Raw genomic sequence first — 27,267 nt, 5'->3', positions numbered from 1 at the left:
GGTTTGTGAATGTTGATGCTTAGCCTATATAACAAATATTTTATCAGGAACGTTTATGCTGGGGTCTTGTGAAACTTACGAGATGTTACAGAACTGTTATCATCAGTGTTTTACTGATGTAAAATTGTTTACAGTGTGTTTGGATTCCTAAAATTAAACGATTTTATATATGATTGTTCATTTAATTTTATTGAAGATACTGTAGTTATTTTCTTAATTTGTCATGACAACTGACAACTTTATTTAAAAAATGGCAACAATGTTTAAGAGGTTTTAATAAACAATAAACAGTAGCACTGTGTAGCATACTTTGTGATTATGCTTGGTCTTTCTTTGGTGCTGATAAAACCACCATATCAAATCTGTAGCTCTTTTATGAAATAGTAGTAAATCACATTTTAAATTGCAAATCGCAATTTTGATCAGAAAAATCGCAATTCGATTTTTTCTCCAAATCATGCAGCCCTACCATTTTGGACCCCCTCGATCGATCTTTGGACTGTCTATTCAGGTTCCCCTTTTGCCTTGCCCATTCGGATTACGTTTGCCACCGATTGACCGTCCCTGGATTACTCTTATGTCTTGCACGGACTATACCTGTTTGCCGATGGTTGACCCTGCCGGTGTTTGATCTTGTGTTTTCTAATAAAGCTTGCATATGGATCTGCTCGCCTCACGTTCTCGTTTCTCCGTAACAATCATATAGCTCGGAAAAATGCCTGGATAATTTTAAATTTAAATCTGATTGCATTCGTCTATAAAAAGGAAGCCATATAATGGGCTAACTTTTATTTTTGGGTGAACTAACCCTTTAAGTAAGAAAGAAAAGGAACAAACTGTAAACATGAACAATATGGTGTATTTTTTATGCCACACTGAATTAATACATCAGAAAAGGCCTTGATTGATTTTACAAACAGAACATGACAAATATGCATCTCATTTAGCAGAACAATAATCCATCTGGTGTGAAAGAGGGAAATGTTTGGCCAGTTTGGCACTGTTTCTGTCACAGAGTTCAATTGAGCACAACACTGCGATCAGTCTTGACGGCACAGCCAGAGCGCACTGCCCAATTAGCAGATAGATCTCTGCTTTCACAGTCACTTTGTGACTAGGGATGGTCCAGCTCCTAAAATATGCATGTGTTTGAGGGAACAGACGACTGAAAAATGAATAAAAGCACATTTCGTAGCATAATTGAAAAGGATGAACCAATGTGGATTAGGCCTAATAAAAATAAATGTTCTCCATGTGTATGTAAGTCATGGTCCAAATGTAATAAATTTGAGACAGACATAGAGATATACGATATATCGAAGGGATTGTTGTAAGCGAAAGAGCTGAATTACTGGATTATCATTTCTCAAATCTGCGATGACAAGTGTACTTAGCAGTTACTAATCTATGTGGTGGTGTAGTTGGCAAACTTTTAAACATCCACACGTTCAGTTCTACAAATGGCTATTAAAATGTGTCAGTGCAGCTAATAAATATATAATTAGCTCCCTAGATTAAGCTGACTTTTCCTCGCAGTCTCAGATTGTTTCCGAGGTCTGAAACTGAATCTGGTGGAGCTGCGCAAATCCCAACAAAGCACTTCTGTCTGAGATAGATAAATATATAATTTGTATTAAAAATGTATCACAGGGAGAGAATACCAAGATTTCTTTAGACGTACTTGTCTCAGAGTGGAAGTGTCCCTGTTTTCACTAGCAGCTAGCTTTTGCTTTGTAGTGTGCTGTCATTCGGTGTCATCATGGACAGGTTTATTGATGCTCCAATTGAAGTTGCTCAGTATTTATTTAATAGTTTGAAGGATCAGTAACTCAACGTTACCATAAAATACCTTTGACTTGAGGTAAATGATGGATGAAACATTCATGCATTTTACAGGGCACTTGATGTGGCCCCATTTAACCAAAAACACCTCAAATGTGTAGAGTGAACAATGCTTTAATATGTTAAATTGTTAAAAACTGGCTTTTTTCAGGATTGTTTGATGAACATAAAGTTTAAATGTTTTTTAAAACCTAAAATAACAAATTAAATACCCAATGTGTGTCATGTCAACATTCATTAAACATCAACTTTTTGCAGTCAGTGTGGGCAGACAAACTACTTTTGAAGGTTTTTCCAGGTTAGGACAGGTAAGGTTTCTTGAACCCATTTTATACCTCTTCTTGTCGTCTCCTTTATTGCATTGCTGCGATGCTCCTACAAGCCCTTTCATGCAGAAAAGACAAGCCGACCCCTTTATCTCATATATGAAGACAACTTCACACATATCATCTCCCATAGAGACCTTACACCAAAACAACCCCCAATACTGAAGCTTTAGCAGGGACGTGGTTAAAATCAGATGAGGGTTTAAACCATATGAGAGTTTTGTGAAACTAGCAAGTAAGAGATGGAAAAAAGCACCCTGCAGCTATTGTTCAGCAGCCACAGATGTTGAGAGTAACGCTGATGATTAATATGACACATGTCTGAAGAATGCTGTGTTCAGTCTATGGTTCAGCACACACTATCTGATCCTGACTTCTTAAACACATCAGTATATCACCCTATGAAAACTACTGCGCATGCTAAAAATATCTCACCGGGATCCGACAAATTATTCTATACTATTCCCATGATACAAATTGTGGTATGATTCAAAGTTTTTGATCTTATAAAAGATGAAGGAAGGAACAAAAAAAAGTGAAAGAAACAAAAAAATGAACAAATGAATGAGCGAAAGAAAGAGGAAAAGAAACAAAGAATGAAAAAATGTATAAATGCAAGAAAGAAAGAAAAGAATGAGCGAGCTAAACAATGAACAAATGAATTAGCGAAAAGAAGAAAAGAATGAGCAAACAAAACAATGAACAAATGAATGAGCGAAAGAAAGACAGAAAGAAAAGGATAAGCGAACAAAATGAACAAAAGAGAGAAAAGAATGAGCGAACGAAACTAACAAATGAATGAGCGAAAGAAAGAAAAAGAAAACAATGAATAAATTAATGAATGAGTAAAAGAAAGAAAAGAATGAACTGATGAAACAACGAACAAATGAATGAGTGAAAAGGAAAAGAAACAAATGAGCGAACGAAACAAATAAATGAGCAAAAAGCAAACAAAACATTGAATGAATGAATAAGTGAAAGAAAGAAAAAAGAATGAGTGAAAGAAAGAAAAAAGAATGAGCGAACGAAACAATGAACAAATAAATGAGCGAAAGAAAGTGGAAAAGAAACAAAGAATGAACAAATGAATAAATGCAAGAAAGAAAGAAAGAAAGAAAGAAAAGAATGAGCAAACTAAACAATGAACCAAATGAATGAGCGGAAGAAAGAAAGAAAGGAGCGAACAAAACAATGAACAAATGAATGAGTGAAAGAAAGACAGAAAAGAATGAGCAAACAAAATGAACAAATTAATGAGCAAAAGAGAAAAGAATAAGCGAACGAAACGAACAAATTAATGAGCGAAAGAAAGAGGAAAAGAAAAAGTATTAACAAATTAAAAAATACAAGAAAGAAGAAAAGAAGCAATGAACAAATGAATGAGCAAAAGAAAGAAAGGAATAAGCAAACAAAACAATGAACAAATGAATGAGCGAAAGAAAGAAAACAATGAGTGAACGAAACAATAAATGAATGAATGAGTAAAAGAAAGAAAAAGAAAAGAAGAGCGAAAGAAAGAAAACAATGAGTGAACGAAACAAAGAATGAACAAATAAATGAGCTAATGAAAGAAAGAAAGGAGCAAACAAAACAATGAACGAATGAATGAGTGAAAGAAAGAAAAATATAATGAGCGAACAAAATAATGAACAAGTGAATGAGAGAAAGAAAGTAAAAGAAAACAGCAAACGAAACAAAGAATGAACAAATAAATGAGCAAACAAAAGAAAAAGAAAGGAGCAAATTAAACAAACGAACCAGAAAGAACAAAAGAATGAGCGAAAGAAAAAATTAGCAAACAAAACAATGAATGAAAAAATGAGCAAAAGAAATAAAGAAAAAAATCAAAAATTACTGAGCGAAAGTAAGAAAGAAAGAGCAAACAAAACAATGAACGAATGAATGAGCGAAAGAAAGAAAGAAAAAGGAAATGAATGAAACAACAAGTGAGCAAAAGAGAGAAAAGAACGAGTGAACAAAGCAGAATGTACAAATTAATGAGCGGGGAAAAAATAAACGAAAAAGAAAGAAAAGATAAGTAAACGAAAAAGTATGAACAAAAGAATGAGTGAAAGAAGTAAAGAAAATGAGCAAACAAAACAAAAAATGAACAAATAAATGAGCAAGAGAAAGAAAAACAAATAAGGATAGAACAGAATGAGTGATCGAAAGAAAGAAAGAAAGAAAGAAAGAAAGAAAGAAAGAAAGAAAGAAAGAAAGAAAGAAAGAAAGAAAGAAAGAAAGAAAGAAAAAGGAAATGAATGAAACAAGTGAGCAAAAGAGAGAAAAGAACGAGTGAACAAAGCAGAATGTACAAATGAATGAGCGGGGAAAAAATAAGCAAACGAAAAAGAATGAACAAAAGAATGAGTGAAAGAAGTAAAGAAAATGAGCAAACAAAACAAAATGAACAAATAAATGAGCAAGAGAAAGAAAAACAAAAAAGGATAGAACAGAATGAGTGATCGAAAGAAAGAAAGAAAGAAAGAAGAGCAAATTAAACAGAATGAACAAATGAATAATAGAAAAAATAGAATAGAATAGAATGAGCGAACAAAAGAAAGAAAAGAAAGAAAGAAAGAAAGAACGAAAGAAAGAAAGAAAGAAAGAAAGAAAGAAAGAAAGAAAGAAAGAAAGAAAATTAAATGGAATGAACAAAATAATAAGAGAAAGAATAGAATCGAATAGAATAAAATAGAATAGAATAAGCGAAAAAAGAAAGAAAGAAAGAAAGAAAGAAAGAAAGAAAGAAAGAAAGAAAGAAAGAAAGAAAGAAAGAAAGAAAGAAAGAAAGAAAGAAAGAAAGACAGAAAGAAAGAAAGAAAGAAAGAAAGAGCAAATTAAATGGAATGAACAAATTAATAAGAGAAAGAATAGAATAGAATAGAATAGAATAGAATAGAATAGAATAGAAAAAAAAGAATAGAATAGAATAGAAAAAAGAATAGAATAGAATAGAATAAGTGAAAAAAGAAAGAAAGAAAGAAAGAAAGAAAGAAAGAAAGAAAGAAAGAAAGAAAGAAAGAAAGAAAGAAAGTGAAAAAAGAAAAAAAGAACGACAGAAAGAGAAAGAAAGAAGCGAAGAGCACCAGTAGCAGTGATGAATAATGAAATGTTTTTCCTCCACCTCAGCTGCAGGTCCCTCAGGAGCTGGTTTCTCAGTTCTTCCCCTGCTGCTCATGAAAGCACAAATTAGCGCTCATGCTAATGTGAGGGCCTCAACTTCATGGAGATGTGCTTTCAACTTTCTGCCACTAATGGGACACCCAGATTCAACAACAGCAGCCTGTGCACACACTCTACAAAAGCAATTCGATTTCACCCAGCACACAGGGCTTATGAGTCAGAAAAAAGACATGAGAATTACATCAAAACACAAGTTAACTAATAATATTCCCACAAATGGTGTCCCAAATAGACTAAGAGAGTTGTCTTAACAAATAGTTTCATATTGGGCTGAATGTGAGCTCCCAGCATGCACTGCAGATATTAACATCTTTATCAGATCATTGTTTTCCTGTTTGCTGACTTTATATTTATGTTCTTGTTTTTTATTTGTTAACTGGGAATATGAAAAAAACATGTTTTTACTTATAATAAAATACAGTCAACAAATTCAATTTGCTTTTCTCAATGTATTTTTACAGCTGTATAAAGTCACGTCATCTGTGAGCTATTTACAACAACAATAACTTTATATCCAGCTGTTCAGAAATTATTTATTTAATTCAATCATTATTATCAAATACATAATTTTCTTTCTTGTCAGCTTGCTTAACTGCTTCTGAGCTCAAATGCACACAAAATATACACATAGTTTCAACCCCAGGGCGTCTGTCCACTATTTTTAAGAGTTAAGCTTTGGGTCTGTGGTTTTCTTTAACAGTCTGAGCTTTGATTTCAAACAGTGCTGTAGCTCAAAGCAGAAAAGAATGATGGGAAGAACCATGGGAAAACCAGTCAAACCATGTCACGTTGCTTTTGAGTAACACTGAGCTCTAGTCCACAGAAAACCTATAATGCTGGTCATATATTAAGGACAAAAAAAATCTTTGTCTCTTAGCAAAGCATCTATGCACTTTCTTTTTCCTCTTTCCACAGGAAGGTGTTACAGCACAATGTTTGGATAGAATTTATGCAAACACCATGAAAGCAGGCAAAACCACAGCTAAGCTCAGCAAACAAACACAAGTCATGGCATAGAGTCTGTAATATGTGTCCTTGGGGCATACAGAACAGTAAACAGAAAAACAGCCAAGTTACTATATTCATTGGACTGCATTATATGTTTAATTCTTACAATACAAACTCCTGTACAAAAATCATCATGACTTAAAAGTATTAGGTCACTTCAATGGAGCTTCAAATGGCTCTACACGATACCAGCCAAGGAATAAGAATCATATCTAGTGAAACGATTTGTTATTTTCTTAAAAAAAAAAAAAAAAAGATTGAGCGAAAGAAAAAGAAAAAAATGACTGAACGAAACAGAATGAAATGAAATGAAAAAAGAAAGAAAAAAAGAATGAGCAAATGAAAAAGAATGAACAAAAGAATGAGTAACAGAAATTAAATGAGCAAACAAAACAAAATGAACAAATAAATTAGCAAAAGAGAAAGAAAAAGAAAATAAAAGGATGGAACAGAATGAGTGATCGAAAGAAAGAAAGAAAGAAAGAAAGAAAGAAAGAAAGAAAAAAAGAAAGAAAGAAAGAAAGAAGAGCAAATGAAATGGAATGAACAAATGAATAAGGGAAAGAATAGAATAGGCGAACAAATGAAAGAAAGAAAGAAAGAAAGAAAGAAAGAAAGAAAGAAAGAAAGAAAGAAAGAAAGAAAGAAAGAAAATGGAAAAAACAAATGAATAAGCGAAAGAATAGAATAGAATGAGCGAATAAACGAACGAAACAAAGAATAAGCAAAAGAAAAAAGAATGAGAAAATGAAACCGAATGAACAAATGAATGAGCAAATGAAAAAAGAAAGAAAAAAGAATGAGCAAACGAAATAAAGAATGAGTGAAAGAAAAAAATGAGCAAACAAAACAAAATGAATGAATAACTAAATTAACTAAATGACTAAACTAAAATGAACAAATAAATTAGCAAAAGAAAGAAAAAGAAAATAAAAGGATAGAACAGAATGAGTGATCGAAAGAAAGAAAGAAAGAAAGAACAGCAAATGAACAAGATAAATAATAGAATGAGCGAACAAAAGAAACAAACAAAAGAAAGAAAGGAATGAACAAACGAAAGAATGAGCGAAAGAAAAAGGAAAAAAAAATAGTGAACAAAAGAGAATGAACAAATGAATGAGCAAACGAAAAAGAATGAACAAAAGAAAAAGAAAGAAAGAAAGAAAGAAAGAAAGAAAGAAAGAAAGAAAGAAAGAAAGAAAGAAAGAAAGAAAGAAAGAGTAAATGAAAAGGAATGAACAAATAAGAGAAAGAACAGAGCAGAATCGAATCGAATATAATAGAATAGAATAGAATAGAATGAGCGAACAAAAGAAAGAAACAAACAAACAAACAAAAGAAAGGAATGAACAAACGAAACAGAATAAGTGAAAGAAAAAGGAAAAAATTTGTGAACAAAAGAGAATGAACAAAAGAGAAAGAGAGACAGAAAGAAAGAAGAGCAAATAAAGCAGAATGATCAAATGAATAAGAGAAACAATAGAACAGAATAGAATAGAACAGAATTAGCGAATAAAAGAATGTAAGAAAAAAAAGGAATGAACAAACGAAACAAAGAAAGAAAAAAAATGAGCAAACAAAACAAAATGAACAAATACATGAACAAAAGAGAAAGAAAAAGAAAAGAAAAGGATAGAACAGAATTATATCTAGCGAAACGATCAATTATTTATTTTTTTTAAAAGTTAAAATTTATAAACTTTTTAACCACAAATGTTTGACTTGCAGTAGCTCGACTTCACGTATTACTTAATCATGTTGCAAAGTTTACGCGTGCCGTAGGCGGAAGTACTACCGACCCCAGTGTAAACAAAGCGAATGTGCAAATAAAGTCAAACACCTTTTACAAAAAAGGCAAAACAACAATGACGGACGATTTTGAAGTTGGAGGAGAAAATGAGATGGAAGTGTTTCGCCCTACACTCTTAAAAATAAAGATGCCATCATGATGCCATAGATTAGAAGAACCTTTTTTGTTTAAATTGTTCCATAAAGAAGTTTTAACATCTGAAGAATATTTCTGTTTCACAAAAGGTTCTTCAGAATATAAAAAGGTAAGAAAGAGATGGTTCTTTGTGAAACCAAAGCACCTTTATTTTTAGGAGTGTGCATTTGTGGTTACAAAGTATATAAATTTTCTTTTCTTTTTTTTTCAGTGACTAATATTTCCCTAGATAAGACCCTTATTCCTTTGCTGGGATCGTGTAGAGTCCTTTATAGCTACTTTGAAACTGCAATTTGGACCTTCAACCCATTGGCCACCACTGAAGTCCACTATATGGAGAAAAATCCTGGAATTTCTTTGTGACTGAAGAAAGAAAGACAAGAACATCTTGAATCACATGGGGGTGAGTAAATTATCAGGAATTTTTTGTTCTGGAAGTGAACTAATCCTTTAACAAGATTACTAAGGGTTTTGAAATTGAGTAAGAGTTGACTAGTCAAGGCACTAAAAGCATAGACCACCTTCTAGTAAAAAAAGAAGTATGTCAACATGGTAGAACAACACATTTGCAGTGTTTAAACAGGTGGGACATGCACACAATGTGCTGATGAGTCAAGGTGCACATAAATGTGACCAAAGCTTTTGTGTAGCTGTGTCTGATGTACTCTGTTTGCCTCTCAATGGTTCATAAACATATTTCATAAACAATAAAAAATTCATAAATTTGAGAATCTGAGTTTCCTGAGTTTACTGCATAAATATTTAACTGTAAAGGGGACAGGTTTGGCACTGGATGACTCACAAAACGACCCACCAAAATATGATAATTTCTCTAAATATATCCCTTGTGCTGTGCTGAAAATCCTTTACCTAATTTGGTGTTCTCGGTCACAAATGACTTGTAAATCTTGCATATTATAAACAAATGCAGTCTTTTTGTCAGCTTGTTTTCTTTCAGGAAGTTTTTTGGAACTGGAAAACAAGGAAACTACATATATAATATATAATCTCCTTGTTCTCCACAGTTTGGACCAACCGTGTGGAAAATATGAGAACTTACCCATCTTGGTCTTGGTAGTTCACATTCAGCCTCTTTGTGGAGCCCAGCAACTCTAGGAAAACAGATGGAAATAAAAGTCAGGGCATGATGTGATGTTTCAACATATCAGTCAGCTGCTGATCCCTCCATTAGAGAGGTATGAAGCATGATGATGTTCTGGCATGAAAGCACTTGTTTCAAACTTTCAACAGGCAATTGTTTTGTAATCAAACACAACATAGATTGATGGCTATGTCATGTTTTTTTTCTGTGTGTAACATAACATTCATTATGTCTACTTTTTCATCTGAACAATATTTATATATAAATGTAAGTGTTTTATTAGGGGTTCAAACGTATAGCACTGAAACCCTACTGTAATTGTTAGAATGGTCACGGATCAGCGATCACATAAAACCGATCATGCGGAGCAAACCGTAAGTCGTAGAGACTTGAAACTTAGAGGGATGGTAGTACTCACACCACCAACAACGTCACCAAGGCTCGCCCCAATCGACCTGACGGAAGTGTCTTTTGTCGTTAGAATCCTTGGCTCACGGCAGACAAAATGTATGCCGATTCAATTCGATCATGAAATTTCTGCGTATTTTGGATTTTTTTGCAAAACCACACTAGTCCTAGGTTTTTTCGCCCAATCTGAAGCAAACCCATGCAGAAGATTCTCTGGAGATCGAATATCAATAATTATCAAAAAAATTGAATTTTGACTAAATGTCGCAAAGGGATGCCAAAACGTACGAAAGGGACAGGGCCACTTTTAGTAAAATGCCTATAACTCCTGAACAAAAATAGATATCTTCACCAAGCTCAGAACAATTATGTAAGAACTCAATCTAAGTTTGCAGGACAAAAATCGCAGAGCTTGGCCACTTGGTGGTGTTATAAGATGGGAAAAAACAGTGCCACAAGTATCTATAAGGACTTTTGTGTTTCTCAAAAAACCCCAACAAAGTTTAAGCACCTATCAGACATGGTTAACGGAGACCGAATGGAATGAAACTCGGTGGGCCTGTTTGATTCCTTTGAAAGAAATCAGCCACTGGGAGGCTATATCACGTTTTACGATTGTGCATTGCGTGGTTTTTCGCACATATACGTGATATTCATATATGACAGACCCCCCTTTCAGACAACTTTAACTCAAGAACCAACGCTGTCAGTCAAATCATTTACGAACTAGTCCTAGGTTTGTTCGCTCAATCTGGAAAAAAAAACACTCTAGTCCGAAAACACGGACTGGATCGCGGACTCCATTCATAAAAACCTAATCTACTATAGCGCGGAATGCCACGTAATTCGTCGATTTCTGGATTAATAAATCAAAAGTTGGTCTGTCACTTAATTCAAATCGCGATATGGACTAGTGTCTGTGAAAACTGAAATGCAGAAAGACCGTTTTAATATGAATCCTGCATGTTTCGTTTGCTTCTGTATGTGTGAATGGTGGGGAGCGTTTTATTTCTTTACTACATGCAGACTGAAGCACACGTGACGCTCCCGCTAATTTTTGGCATTTGCATCTCACATGAACAGATAAACTCAATCGCCAAAGCTGCTGTGAGTGTCACTTTTACCGTTTCATTTGAGAAAACTAGCATCATATACACACAGAAACTTCACTGCAACCTGTCAAAATAAAAGTACGGTTTAACATGTAACAGATCAATATTAGTCCTGTATTACTATTGTACAGTATAATGTAGGTGTTTATATATTCCTATTTAAATAATTTACATAAAACAATATATATGATAAAAAAATATTACAACAAGATTAACCACTTAACTATTATTTAAACATTTTAAACTGAATATAATTTTTGTTCCACGCATTGATTTTAACAGTAAATTTCTGTTTGTTTGACAAAAATGAAAAGGGTTTATTTTTCATTTGATTAAAAATAAATGTTTATGCTTTTTCATTATCAGAAAAATTAAAACACATAAGAATTTCAAAAAAAAAAAAAAAAAAAAAAAAAAAAGAAAAAGATTTTAGAACCCTCAAAATGTTAAAATAGAGAGTTTTGGACTTATTTTTCCACTGAAATGAATGTATTCGTTATTGCACAAAGTAGGCTAAAGTACCGGGGGAAAAAAGTAAAATGGCTTATTTATTTTATGTTGTCTGTTTTAAAGACAATTTTACTACAGTTTTTTTTTATTAAACTTAATACTGTTATTTAATGGTGAAATGTTTTGTTATGCACTTCTTGTGTAACTGAATACATTTAGAATGTATGTATGTAGCTTGTTTGAAAAAGCAAAAAAAAATAAAAAAAAATCGCAAATAAAATCGCAATCGCAATATTTGTTCAAAAAAATCGCAATATGATTATTTTGTCCATATTGCACAGCCCTATTACAAAACATAATATTCCTATTAGAGATGCACCGATTGCTCGGCTAGTGATCGGAATCGGCCGGTTTTTCGCATGATCGGCCCAGATCGGTGACCGGCCGGTCAATTTCTCCTCTTGCCGATTCCTAGCCGATCCTTTTATTGCCAGTGGCACATGCAATTACGTCACAGCCACGTGCGCACTCACAGTCGCGTGTAAACATGTCTTTGGTGTGAGTGAAGATGACACAAAGATCGCAGTTTGTAACATTTATAAGGCCAAAATACAACGTGAGGAAACAACCACGAACCACGCGCATGTTTGGACATGTGGTAGATCGCGCCCCCCGCTCTGCATATTTTGCATGTCTCTCCTAGTTAACACACCTAATTCAGCTAACCCGGGCCGCTCGTTAGAAGTAAGCTTCGTGAATGAACTGTGTTCCGATTGACATGGTCCCTGCCCAGTGTTCATTGCTCCCTACTCCCTGAGCAGGGGATATCCGTTGACGTTTACTACACTTTCATTCATTCACATATTTGCGCTACACCTCCACATACAGCGTCTTCAGACACTAATAGTTCGAAGCGAGCATGTATGTTACATTTGAAGGTAATTAAGGCGTGTGCGACGTGAATTTAATTTGTATTTATTTACAGATGCATTTATGTTACACCTCTCTAGTAAGTTTCATCTGTGTGTGAAGACGCTGTGTGAGGTGGCGTAGCGCAAATATGTGAATGAATGTTACGAAGTGTAGTACCGCTGGATTAACTGGTGACAAGGCAGAAATGCTTCTCTTTATCAAGAATTAATTTGCTATTAATGCTCAAGTAATAGCATTTAGTACTAGCATTGGTATTTATACCTGTTTGAAGACACAGTGCATTTTTTATTATTAAAGTTATTGTTGTGAGATGATCCTGTAATTAATGTTTTAAAAAAATCCATATAAAATTAATTGAAGAAAAGTATATTTTTGTATGCCTGCTTTGTTACTTATATTTTATTTCTAATGTTTTCAAGGCTCAAAGCACTTTATTTTGTTAAAGTTATTTTAATATGAGAAGATGCTGTAATGTTTAAACATTTCTTTTATTATAAAATAAAAAAAACATTGAGGAAAAGATTTTTGCTAGTATAACTACATACTATGTTAGTTACAGGAACTAATTTTATACCTTTTTCGAAGGCACAAAGCACTTTATTTTGTTGTTAAAGTTATTTTGTTGTAAGAAGATCCTGTAATGTTTAAAAATGTATTTTATTATAAAATAAATTTAATTAAAGAAAATATTTCTGTATTGGCCCATGCTTTCATTACAGTTCTTACACTTACTGAAAAATCGGAATCGGCCAAGAAAATTGCAATCGGTGCATCTTTAATTCCTATAGTAAATTACCTGTATTTGCAAAAAAGGCTTGCTACACAATGTCTTTTTTCACATGTGCTTAAATACCTTCAAGTGCTTAAACCCCACTATTTGCTGCTTGCAGCTATATTTATAACTTTGTTTGCATATGAACTGAAACGTCAACTCATTTCAAAGCGGTCTTAAAGGGATAGTTCACCCAAAAATGAAAATTGTGCCATTAATTACTCACCCTCATGTTGTTCTAAATCTGTAAAACCTTTGTTCATCTTCCGAACACAAATTAAGATATTCTGTGAATGCGCGTCGAAGACTGACACGAAAGAGAAAAAACACAAAAGTATTCTCGTATCTTCAGAAAATTACGGTTTAACCATGTCACATGGACTACTTTAACCTGTCTGGGCCTAGAACATGGTAGTTGCGTTGCAGTCTATGGCGGGTCAGAGAGCTCTTGGAGTTTATCAAAAATATTTTAATTTGAGTTCCGAAGCTGAACAAAGGACTTACAGGTTTGGAACAACATGAGGGTGAGTAAATGACAGAATTTTCATTTTTGGCTGAACTATCCTTTTATAAATTATTTCCTGTCATTATTTTCTCACTCTCATGGCATACCAAACCTGCATTCTCTGAATATCAAAACAGCTCTTTTTCATAAAATGTTCATTGTGGTAAATAATTATTTTTACGTGAACTATGCCGTTAATTGAGCCTCAACCAGATGAGTTCAACTAAATGTCCATAGATGGTCTCATTGAATCCTTCCAAATAATACTGTCCGAACAGCCATGCAGGATTCTAACAATCCAAATTAGGAAGGACTCTGCTAAATAAACTTTTCCATGTGAATAAGGAGTTAGAATGTAAGTAAGAATGTTCTAATGATGTGGAGAAGAACAACAAAACAAAAATAGAATATTTAGGAAACAAAAGGCAGCTTTGTAAGCATTGTAAACGTCAAAAAATATAAAACACACAAAAACTGTTCACTCCACCTGTCGCTAAAGGGAAAATGGGATCTAGGTCACTAAGTGAAGAGCGACGAATGCAGAGCAAGACTGTCCCAACTGTCAGTGACGGTAGACAAGTCTGTCCTCTAAACAACACAGAGCTGTGTCATCATTTAAAACAAGCTTTGAGCAATGCAGCATCCTGACCGCTTTTATCTCAAACAAACATGGAAATGACTGCAAATGTAAACTGTGTTCACTTACCTGTCAGTACACAAACAGCTGCCTGTCCCATTTTGACTTTAAAGAAATGTCATAAACCTATACTTTTCTTTTTGTTCTTACATCCTCTACACGTCAGTCATTCAACCTGCTCAGAAACTGTTCCATCCAATTCATGTATCTAAATCAATCACCCTCACAAAAGATCCTCTCTCCTGCTTCAAATCAGAGAACACCGCAAGAAATAGGATCTATAACTATTTGTTCCCTGCAGCAAAGTGGGAGCCATAACGATGCAATGAATTCCTCCTCCCACATCTTCTGGATTAAAACCAATCAGGAAAAAAAAACTGTTATTTATTGTGAAAACTACATCTATTATTCCCCAATTATAGGCATCTAAATTGAGGCAGCTATCAGCTCACTTAAACTATAACATTTCACTCCTGTTTTTAGGAGAGTGAAAAGGCATATTTTTGAAGACATGAAAAGGAATAATGTAAGGATGTGTACAGTGTGAAAAAATACTGCATGTCTTTAAAACACCATTTTGCAAAACACAACACATTTCACACAATTAGATACATCTACATCAACTTTTACAGCCTCATTGTGTTCCAACTATTCTAACTCAAGACCATGTTTTAACCTAACTTTCAGGAAAAATGTTTTTAAAATAAAAACTGAAAGAGTTTCCATAAGCTTGATGGGGGTGACGGTGAAGTCGACAGATGTATAGCCTACAATCGGCTTTTTTCTGGTGATTGTATTTAGGCTTCATAATTCAAGTGCTTATTTGTGTGGTTGGTAGTAAACACAGCCACAATATTAAAAAAAAAGGGTTGTTTAGCATTCAGTAGAGCATTTAGCTTTAGAGTCCCTCTGAATCCCTCCACCTCCCCAGCTCCACCTGTATAGATCTGCTATCGGTTATATTGAGTCATTCTACAGAATTGGTGCAAACTGCTGTCCTAGAACTAAAAAACACGATTTCATCAATTGATTCTAATTTAATGTTTTGCCACAATTATTTTTTTTTTTAGAAATCAAGGAATTGTGATTTTGAATAGACATTACCAAACGTTAGAATTAGACACTTCACACACGCAACAGTTTGCTTTTTTCTTTGATGAATAGAAAGTTCAGAAGAACAGCATTTATCTGAAATAGAAATCTTTATCATCACTTTTGATCAATTTAAAGTATCCTTGCTAAATAAAAGTATTAATTTCTATAATTTCTTTCTTCCACCACATGCAACAGTTTCTATGTTTCTAACGTGTTCATGTTTACATAGAAAAAACAATAGAAAAGCAGAGCAATCGAATAATGAACCTGTGAAGAACGACTACTGTAGGTCTGATATTTCATGTTTGCATCATGGTAACAGGCTAAAAGCTGTGGTTCATGGCTTTTGTAGAACATTTATAGGTAATAATAGTCTACTGGTGTTATACCTTCAGTTATTTTGAATTTAAATTACCTTGACTTTTGAGATTTTTTTTTAAATAATTTTCCTTGTATTTTTTTGTACAAGTTGTAGTTTTAGTTCATGCATGATTTGTTTAACATTTACATCATGTTGACAATTTCATGTGTAGTGCACTTGGAATAGAATTTTCTTTAACTAGTCGGTTAATAAAGAAAATGTTGTAGTTACATTTTCAAGTTGATTAGTTAAAACTCATTTAAAAAAAAGAGAGAATCGGTCAAACGCTTAGAAAAATAAATATAAAAAACAAATTATTTTTAAAATTTTCTTGCCGTCTTGCCCAACCCTAATTGACCCTAATTGACTTGAATTACGCTTGAAATATTGTTAAAATTATAACTGTTATTGATTTACCTCTGAAAACATTTTAATAAGATCTATTTACAAAATAGATGCAAACAAAATCTTAATAGGTCAAAATAACCCTTCTCATTAAATAATATATATTACTGTATTTCGGTAGTGACAAATTTGGCACTAGTGACAAAAAATATTCCAAAACTTTCTGAAAATACAATATGAGAATTACCTGCACAATTACTAGAAATGTGTACCTTAGATATTATTCATGCATACATAAAAAAAATCGTGGAAAAATACACTTTTTCCAAGATGTTTCCAACTCTGACTTTGAATCATTTCTGTAGAATGGCCCAAACATGCTACTTATGCAGGAGCAGTATGTTTTAAGAACTCGCAGCAGCATATCAGCATAAGTATTGCCAGTAGCAAGTTTCTGTACTTGGTTTGCAGTAGCAGCGGTGTAGCAGTTCTACTCAGCCAAAAATGAGACTGATGCCATGCAATGAAATTAAGCTGTGACAAAATATTGAAGAATTGTGTTGGACTTGTATATTAATTAACTAAACTGAACAAGAAGCAAAAAAAAGTGCACATGCAAAGTACACAGATCAATGCAGATCCCATATATAGCTATACCCCATTTTGGAATATCCTAATAGACTAACGTTGTATGTTTCACATTGCCGCCACTGATTTCTTATAGAAAATAAGCAATGCCTCTGGCTCATGTTAGGCTAATCACAGACTCTGTTGTATTCCAACAGCATCACCCCATTGAGGGCTATATGCCACGGCCAGCGGGCAGAGGGAACGATGCCAACGGAGCTATGAACTTTACATATCGCTGCAGGGGAAGAAAAAAAAAAAGTTGATGTTGTGGGCCTTTCAAGAGGAGTTCGAGTTTCAACATGAGACAACATTCCAGACATGGCTAACCCACCCAATCTCTCAATTTCCATCTATGTCCCCCTCTCTCTCCCTCGCTCACAGTATCCATACAAAAGTGTGCGTGCAAACACAAACACCCTTTGTGTCTGTCAACAGTGGTCTTTTCTCGTTGAATGGAAAAGCTGCTTCTAATGTGGGCATCTCTCAAATGAAATGAGCCACAGTAACCGCACAGGACTCAACCACTCCCTAAACCCACACAATGAACATAATGAGCCAATTTAAAAGACACCTTGTATCAAGTCATTCATTGTCACTGGGCCTGTTGGTTTTTTATGCTTGAAGGCATCTTTCCATTTTTCCTTATAAATAGAATCACCCCTAAATCAAGCTTTAAAATCACAACAACATACAGGTACTGAGTGAAACTGAAGTTTGGATGTAAACATGTCAGAAGACACAGTGTCTGAGGCATAATTAACAATAGCCTTAAATATACACTGATTTTAGGAATTTGGCACTTTATGCTAACAATAATGTCACTGATTATGCATCTGTGAAAATGTCAAACTAATGCCAGCTCTTAGATTGTCTTTAATTGATGTCAAGCCATTACCAAACACAACTTCTGAGATAAAACTGCAAAACAAAATCTGAATGAAGATCAGATCTTGCAGCATAGTTAAGCACACACTTCCAATGTTTCATACATTTGTATAAAATATAAATACATATGATTTAACAACATTTTCAAATAAACATACACTACCAGTCAAAAGTTTTTGGACAGCATAAGCAGTAATATTGTGAAATGTTTTACTATTTAAAATAACTGCGTTCTATTTGAATATATTTTAAAATGTAATTTATTCCTGGGATCAAAGCTCAATTTTAAGCATTATTACTCCAGACTTCAGTGTCACATTCCTTCAGAAATCATTCTAATATGCTGATTTATTATTAATATTTAAAACAGTTGAGTTTCAGGATTCTTTGATGAATAGAAAGATCCAAAGATCAGCATTTATCTGAGATAAAAAGCTTTTGTAACATACATTATATCATTCAAAAGTTGGAGTCAGTACCTTTTTTTTGAGAATTTATAGAAATTAATACTTTTATTTAGCAAGGACGCTTTAAATTGATTAAAAGTGATAATAAAGACATGTATAATGTTACAACGGATTTCTATTTTAGATAAATGCTGTTCTTCTGAACTTTCTATTTATCAAAGACACCTAAAAAAAATCTAATCAGCTGTTTTCAACAAAATAATAACAATAAATGAATATCAGAACATTAGAATGATTTCTGAAGAATCACGCGACTAGAGTAATGATGCTAAAATGCAGCTTTGAAATCACAGAAATTACTTTTTTTTTTTTAAATATGTTCAAATAGAAAAGTTATTTTAAATTGTAAAAAAAAAATTCACAATTAAACTGTTTTTTTGCTGTAAATGCATAAATGCAGGCTTGGTGAGCAGAAGAGACTTCTTAAAAAAAAAACATGAAATATCTTACGGTTCAAAAACTTTATAATTAATTAATTTAATTAAAGAAAAACAAAATGACTTTTCTTCTGAACCAAATTAGCATTTTAGAATGACTTCTAAAGGATCATGATATTTGAACTTGTAATATTATTTCACAATATTACTGTTTTACTACATTTTTTATTAAATAAATGCAGTCTTACGTACCAAGACTTTCAAAAACACCAAAAAAATTTATTAGCCCCAAACCTTTAAATGGTAGTCTATCCACCTTTTTCTGAACATGTTTGACCGAATGGAACGGTGCTTTATATTTCTGGTCTATGGATGTTAAATTAACATTTTTTCCAAACCGATAACATAACGTTAAACCTGCGCACATTTTTCTATTTAGTTATGATGGAAGTTAGAATCCATCATGGCTCCGCTCATCAGTTACTCAAGAAAAAGGTGGATACATGTCTGAAGACAAGAGGATGTGATGTGGTGCTTATGGATAACTTATGGGTCAGTAAAAGAAAAAGTGTCATGTTATGTCAGAAATCTGTTAAAAATTCATTAAAAATTACTTGAATACAGTTCTACAATGTAAATGTTTCTAAACGATTTCTCAATTTAAAAGTAATTAGTCTAAAAACAATCAATTGCAAAAAATTCTCAAGCTGAAAAGCTGGAATGTTTGGCATAAAATTTTACTATAATTTCAAGAGAAAAAACCAACTAACAAAGACATTTGCAAAGCAAATCTATTTTAAAACATTAGTAATACTTATAAATCTTGTGGCAATAAAAAAAATTTCAGTGTTGAAAGAAAAGAAAAGAAAACACAACAATGTGTGACAAGGTCATTAGGATTTTAAAATATCACACATTTTTACAACAACAAAAGACATGTTTTGTTCATGTCAAATTAACTAGAATAACCCTAATATCCCTAAAAAAAGGGAAAAAAGTGTGAACACTACCAATGACTAAATGTGACCCTGGACCCCAAAACCAGTCATAAGGGTAATTTTTTTCCATTTAGATTTATACATCTGAAAACTGGATAAATAAGCTTTCCATTGATGTATGGTTTGTTAGGACAATATTTGTCCGAGATGTAACTACAGTGCCCTCCACTAATATTGGCACCCTTGGTAAATATGAGCAAATATGGCTGTGAAAATAAATCTGCATCTTTCCAAAAATTCACAAAATTCGAATCTTTCATTAAAGTAAAACAATGGAAACTGGGGGGGGATCTTATTATGAAATAAATGGTTTTCTCTAGTTGGCCACAATTATTGGCACCCAATTATTTCAATGTCATTTCACCACAATAACAGCTCTGAGTTTTCTCTAACAATGTCTAATGAGCTTGGAAAACACCTGACCAGAGGTGCCAATAATTCTGGTCAACGTGAACTAGAGAAAAACATTTATTTCATAATGAGACCCCCCCACACAGTTTCCATCGTTTTACTTCAATGAAAGTTTAGAATTTTGTGAATTTATTGAATGAAAAATCTAAAGGATAAACAATGCAGATTTATTTTCACAGCCACATTTGCTCATATTTACCAAGGGTGCCAATATTAGTGGAGGGCACTGTATTTGAAAATCTGGAATATGAGGGTGCAAAAAATCTAAATATTAAGAAAACTGTCAAAATTTAGTTCTTAGCAATGCATATTACTGATTTAAAATAATCTGTAATAAAAAAAATATCATTTTCACCAATACAATGTATTTTTGGCTATTGCTACAAATATGCCTGTGCTACTTAAGACTGGTTTTGTGGTCCAGGATCACAAAATACTTTTTAGACATTTACAGGAAGAGAAACAGGTGTTGGAGGTAAATCTCTCAACAGATTAGATAATGACTTTAATTAGATGGATCACTAGTGAGTTGGTTTGGCTTGCCAAAAGCAATTTGGGATAACAGAGTTGAATGACCTACCTACAATTTGTTCCAGTAAACAGTACAGTGTGAAATACAAGCTAACAATTGTTTTTTATTAGTAGTAATAGCAACATCTTATTAGCAACCTCTCAATAAGCTATCATCATTAATAAATACAGTATAAAAAGGTAAAAACTGATAAAATTTTCATCTTTTCATATCGTTGAATAGTTAGCTATACCCCTTTACCCATGTGTGGCACACCAGAGCCAGTAGTCACATTACTCTTATCCCATGAGCCTTTATGACAGTGTTCAAAGGGAATTACCACCACAAAAATAGGAAAAAGGTTTTTACTGTAATACCTTTCCAAAACATTGGATCTCGGCTCATTTCTTAAACAATGTTCTGCCACATGAAAAAAGCCTCCCTGAACGAAACAACTGGAAAATTGTCAAGGTGTCTGAGCTCACTGTCAGGGGATGAGCGGAGATAAATGAAGGACCGGGTTATGTAATACCCAACACGTGACTGAGCACAAAGATGACTTACTGGCTGAATGTACATTTAAATTAATGTAAATCATCTTGTAAAAGACTCAAACCTACAGCTGAAAGGCAAAGTTCTACTAAAAAATTGTAGTTGTGCAAAATACAATTAGGCTCTGAATATTTTTATATTAAACATTCAATGCGTATTAATTATTACTTAAATTACTGCATGATAATTATTATGAAATAAATAAGTTAGGCTACCAAAATCCTATAATACACACGCCATGCTGTAAATTCTAAGGCCCGGTTTCACAGACAGGGCTTAGACTAAGCCAGGATTAGGCCATAGTTCAGTTAGGACATTTAGGTAATTTTTGTAAACGTGCTTAGAAAAAAAACAATATTGGTGTGCATCTTTAGACAAAACAAAGACACTGATATATTTTAAGATCAGTCAGTGCAAGTTTCTTTTAGTTGAAACAGCTCAGACTTACATTTTAGTCTAGGACTAGGCTTAAGCCTTGTCTGTGAAACCGGGGGTAAAAGTTTTAATATTTCTGTCTCAAACTGATTTCTGCTCCCTATAACTAAAACATGTTCTGCAACACAAAAGGCTTTCAGCCTTTTTTTGACTACAAAGACTATACATATACATGATGGTTATCTTTCCATTCCTGCTCAAAATAAAAATCTTTATCCAATCATGAAGGAGGATGTTAGAAAGAAGGTATTTAAGATAACTTCACAGATTGATTCTAGTAACTCACTTGGAAGAAGATAAAATCATCACACCGAAAGCAGACATGGTGTTCTGATTTCATATCTTTTGAATAGTCTGGTTTCGTCGCCTGCTATCGTATAGCTGTTTTGGTGCTGATGACTGTAAACAAAGCTGCCGAGAACCAGTCTGTTCGATTTAAGCTTAGCCTGTGCACAAGGACTTTTCTCCAAACAGGACAATTTCATCATGGAAGCTTTAACTAATAAATTTTGTGAAATTAATACTGTTGGAAATTATTCTGTCACTGAATAAAAAAATAAAAAAAACATGACATTTTATCTCACAATTCTGACTTTTTTTCTCAGTATTGCGTGATATAAACTCGCAATTCTGAGAAATGAAGTCAGAATTGTGAGATATAAACTCAATTCTGAGAAACTTGTAATTCTGAGAAATAAAGTCATAATTGTATGATATAAACTCGCAACTGTAAGTTTAAAAGTCAGAATTACATGATATAGTCGAAATTTTGACTCTTTTCTTAGAATTGTGAGATATAAACGCACAATTGCAAGTTCAACAGTCAGAATTGTGATATATAAACTCACATTTCTGAATAAGAAACTTGCAATTCTGAGAAATAAACTCACAATTCGGAGAAATTAACTCACAATTCTGAAAAAATAAAGTCAGAATTAAATTATATAAACTTGCAATTCTGATTTTTCTTAGAATTGCGAGTTTATATCTCGCAATTTTGAGTTTATAATGTGAAATTGCAAGTTCAAAAGTCAGAAATGTGAGATATAAACCCCGCAATTCTGAGAAATGAAGTTAGAATTATATGCTATAAACTCAAAATTGTGTTACAAAGTCAGAATTGTGAGAAATAAACTTACAATTCTAAGAAATAAACTCGCAATTCTGAAAAAAAGTCAGAATTAAATTATATACATTTTATATATTATATTAAATTAATTCTAAGAAAAGTCGCAATTCTAAGTTTATAATGCGAAACTGCAAGTTCGAAAGTCAGAATTGTGAGATATAAACTCGCAATTCTGAGAAATAAACTTGCAATTCTGAGAAATAAAGTCAGAATTATATGATATAAACTCGCAATTCTGACTATTTTCTTAGAATTTCGAGTTTATATCTCGCAATTCTGAGTTTATAATGTGAAATTGTGCGTTATAAAGTCAGAATTGTGAGATATAATCACAATTCTGAGAAGAAAAGTCACAATTCTAAGAAATTAAGTCAATCATACAATTAAGAATTGTATGATATAAATTCACAATTGTGACTTTTAAAGTCAGAATTGCGAGAAAATAAAAACAATTTGAATTGTTCCGAGAAATTATTTAAATTATAATGGGAAATAAACCTGCAATTCTGAGAAATTTTCGTAGAATCGCGAGTTTAATTCTGACTTTATAATGCGCAATTGCAAGTCAGAATTGTGAGATATAAACTTGCAATTCTGAAAACATATCAGTTTTTTCCCCTACAAAATTGAACTTAAATTTAACTTTATAACTTGCAATTGTGAGTTTATATATAAAAACTTTCAGTTCTGACTTTTTCTCAAGCATTTGCGAGTTTATATCTCACAATTTTGACTTTATTTCTTGCAGTTGTGAGATTATAATATGGAATTCTAAAAAAAAAAGCAGTTCTGACTATATAACTCACAATTACAAATTTATATCATGCAATTCTAATTTATAAATCACAATTGCAAGTTTATCTCACGCAATACTGAGAAATAAAGACAGAATTGTGAGATAAAAACTCACAATAACCATTTTTTAAATCTTTTTTTCAGTGACGGAAATGGGCTTCCACAGAAAATAACCAGGCCAGAAATGTTTTGTTTAAAAAAAAAACTTTTCTGAATGAGCTAAAGCTCAGTGGATCATATGACCAATTGCCAAAGTGATACCAAAGATTATGTTAAGTCTCAATGTAGGTCATTATTCAGCTTTACAATACAGAACATTTGGGTCACAGATGTCAAATATAATCCATGCTATTGTCTCACTATAATAAAGCAAAACTGAAAAAGGGCATGTCTGTATATGAGCAATATTATTGATTAAAATACTTTTATTCTGAAATTACTAACTATTTCCACTGATTATTATATTATTCAAAGCTGAGATTTCTTGCACTGTACCTATTACATAAACCAACGAGGATGTGAATGTGCTGAGATTTTTCAACCCCGTAGAGATTTGCTATCAGTTGCATCAACAAAGAAACCAGAAATCAAACAAGGCAGGTGAGACAAATCAAAGCTGTAAAGTTAAGTAACTACACAACTAAATCACACAGTCCATATTTATTACAACTACAAACAATCGTTTTTCCCGCTGACACCATGTACTAACCAGAAGCGAGGCTGTGTTTGCAACAACAAGTGGTTTGTCTCTGTTCACCGAAAGTGAAACCTTGTCATGGCACAATTAAAAACTAAATATATTTGATATTTAAATGCACAGCTATTTCGCCTAATAAGATTTCACAGTGCATGTCGACAAAAACAGAAACCAAATAATTGCAAAAAACAAAAAACGCCATCACACTTCAGTTAGATTTACATTAAATACAGATTTACATGAGACATCCTTTGACTGGTCACTTTCGCCCTGGTTTGGGCACAGTGTGGAAATAATGCAAAACAGTGATTACACAAAACTTAACCCTTGTGCTGTGCAGAAAAGCCTTTACCTAATTTGGTGTTCCTGGCATAAAACGTCCAGCCTTTAAAGGGATAGGTTACCCAAAAACGAAGATTCTTTCATTAATTACTCACCTTCATGTTGTTCTAAACCTGTAAGACCTTTGATTATCTTCAGAACACAAATTAAGATATTTTTGATGAAATCCAAGAGTTTTTTGGTCCTGCATAGACAGAAACGCAACTGACATGCTCAAGGCCCAGAGAGGTAGTAAGGAATAGAGGTTGACCGATTTATCGGTTTTGACGATTAATCGGCACTAATATTTGATTGGCAGAACTATCGTTATCGGCAAAAATCCATGCGATAGTTTTTCCGGGTTGGGTCCGTTGCTAAAGCGTAGGGATGCTCTGATCGATTGGCCGGAGATCGGTATCGGCCAATTATCACATTTTATGACTCGATCGGTACTCAATAAAAAAAAAATTCTCACGAACCAATCTAATTTGATAACGTCACCGCATTAGGATGTACATGATGCGTGCGGATGTGAATAAATTGGAAATAGAATATGAATTGCAAATAGAGTACGTGCTTTCTGTACATAATATAACGTAATTTTGTGGCTAAAACATGGTAATAATCTGTCGTTTTTATCCTGATGTTTACTGTATTTAGTTTGGCCAGAGTCATTGTGGGTTTTAGTTATTTAGTTTTAGTGGAGAAAGGACAGCAGTATATTTTTGCCCATTTTGTGATCAAATAAACTCTTGTAGACCACCGCTTGAATTGAACGCGACGCATCCAGTGTGTGTGATACCGGATAGCTGCGAGTTCTTCTAGACGCGGGCGCCGCTGCACTTTTGCCCGGTGTGTGATTAACATATTTTGATTAGATAATCACAATTGTTGTAGAATAGAAGCAGTTAAATAGTAAAAGTAAACAATATTTCTATATGTATGTCATTTCAATACTGTGGATTTTGTGTAGACATTTAAAGACGGCCATCTTTAGTTTGACTATTAATGTATTGGTAACACTTTACAATGAGTCCATTTGTAACATTAAGATTGATAAAAGTTGTAGAATAGAAGTATTGTTCCTTGTTAGAGTGTTAATTTCTTTTTTTTAATTAGTTGCTTTTGTTAACAAAGATGAACTATGAACTAACTGTCATGATCAATATATAATTAATATTAATATTTTAATTCATTTACAAACTTTTTATTTAAATAGTACAGCACTATTTATTTTCCATTGAGTATCAATTTTAAAAACTATCGGCCGATTAATTGGTATCGGTGTGGTCCAACCTAACTATCGGTATCGGTAAAGTCCAATATCGGCCTAGTAAGGAAATCATTAAAATAGTCCATGTGACATCAGTGGTTCAACCATAATTTTATGAAGCTACAAATAAACTTTTTGCACACAAATAAATAAAAAATAACAACTTTTCCAAAAAAATTTCTCTTCTGTGTCAGTCTTCAATACGTGTCAGTTGTGTTGCTGTCAGAAAAATTCCAAAAAGCTCTTGAATTTCATCAAAAATATCTTAATTTGTGTTCTGAAGATGAACAAAGGTCTTAAGGGTTTGGAACAACATGAGGGTGAGTAATTAATGACAGAATTTTCATTTTTGGGTAAACTATACCTTTAAAAAAAAGTGTGTGAGCAAAATCATTACATTTTAGTCTAATGCAATAACATTAGCATTTTCGGGAAAAAGAAAATCAACAATCACTTTAAGACTATTAAAACAAAAGCAGGAGAGCGCATTCACATGCAGTCATTTCCAATAGTAAAGACCTAGATGTGAGATACAGTACGTGCCTTCTGATCTCCGCTGTTGGTTTTCTACAGTAGCCTTGTGTTCTGCAGCTAATTAAGCTAAAAATAGAAAATGTATGCAAGCTCTCACATATTGCTAATAACACTGTCCATCCTTTAATTAATCTCTAGTTTCGATGAATATTTAACAGCCTGTAAGATGCAAGACCTGTTTGCTAAGTTGAAGGAACGGCTGGCTTATGCCGTTAACACTAGATGTAGCGATGACTGACAACACCGCTCATGGATTAACTCATTGAGCAGATTCCAAAACAGTCCTGAGTAGCCTGACCCATCTGTCATGAACAAGAGGAGAGAGTATTAAAACATGTACGTGCTTGTGTAAAACATGCTTTGCTTGGAAAAACTCAGTCAACTCATGTGTCACCCTGGTATTTTTACCCCAGTAATGTATAGGGCTACTACAGTTTTAGGGAGCAAAAGCAAATGAAAGCAAAGCAGCCATGTTGACCGTGTGCTGAAATCCAGCTCTGTTTAAAGTTAATCTGTCAGTTTGCCATATGGGTTATCCCTGATTTGTAACAAGACAGGTGGGGGTGGAGATGAACACCAGATTCCAGATTTTAGCAAAATGGAAGGAGGTTTTGATTTTACTCTGTCTTTGTATTCTGGACATTTCAATCATTTAGTCTGCTTAAACCACTTTCTTAAATTCGACCTCAAGCTCGCATTCAGATGTGACTCCATCCAATCAACTTAGAATGGATACAATCAAGTTCCCTCCCTACATTTTTATTTCTGATATCCTATTGCACTCAGATTTATGTCACAATATAAAAGAAAACACCTAAAGATCTGTCACTATTTCTGTTAATAATAATAAAAATAATAATAATAAGGTTACGGTAGGGCAGTTACAATTAAAGTAAATGAGGCACTTTTTGGAGGATTTGGTATATAAAGTTACTCAGAACTTCCTGGGGTTGCCTTGTTTTGTAAAATCAAACCCTAACCTCCAAGGAACTTACTTAAGAAATAAAAATCCTTGACATGATTATGATCAATATGTCATTTTGACAACAAACACATTTATTATTAATATATAAAGATTTTGCACTGCAAACAATATCCACCAGAGCCGAATAGATTACTTACAAATTGTAGTCCATTACTGATTACGGATTACATGATGATTTTAGATTACTTTTTATCTAACTTGTCTTAAACAGTTTACTTGAAGTCAAAAGTTTATATAATG

At 33.2% G+C, this 27,267-nt stretch overlaps 1 protein-coding gene across 1 annotated transcript in view; it reads right to left on the bottom strand.

Annotated features, from left to right (window-relative positions):
- The window catches only part of caskin2 (CASK interacting protein 2), a 77,883-nt gene that overhangs the window by 46,340 nt on the left and 4,276 nt on the right, over positions 1 to 27,267 (bottom strand). The window contains exon 3 of the mRNA XM_073827770.1: positions 9,368 to 9,419. Coding sequence (XP_073683871.1) covers positions 9,368 to 9,419 — 52 coding nt within the window. The remainder of the gene's footprint in view (positions 1 to 9,367; positions 9,420 to 27,267) is intronic.

Source organism: Garra rufa, chromosome 22 (genome assembly GCF_049309525.1).
Source record: "Garra rufa chromosome 22, GarRuf1.0, whole genome shotgun sequence".
Lineage (NCBI taxonomy): Eukaryota > Metazoa > Chordata > Actinopteri > Cypriniformes > Cyprinidae > Garra > Garra rufa.
Note: the sequence above shows the minus strand (reverse complement) of the source record. Positions and strands in the feature narration are given on the sequence as shown.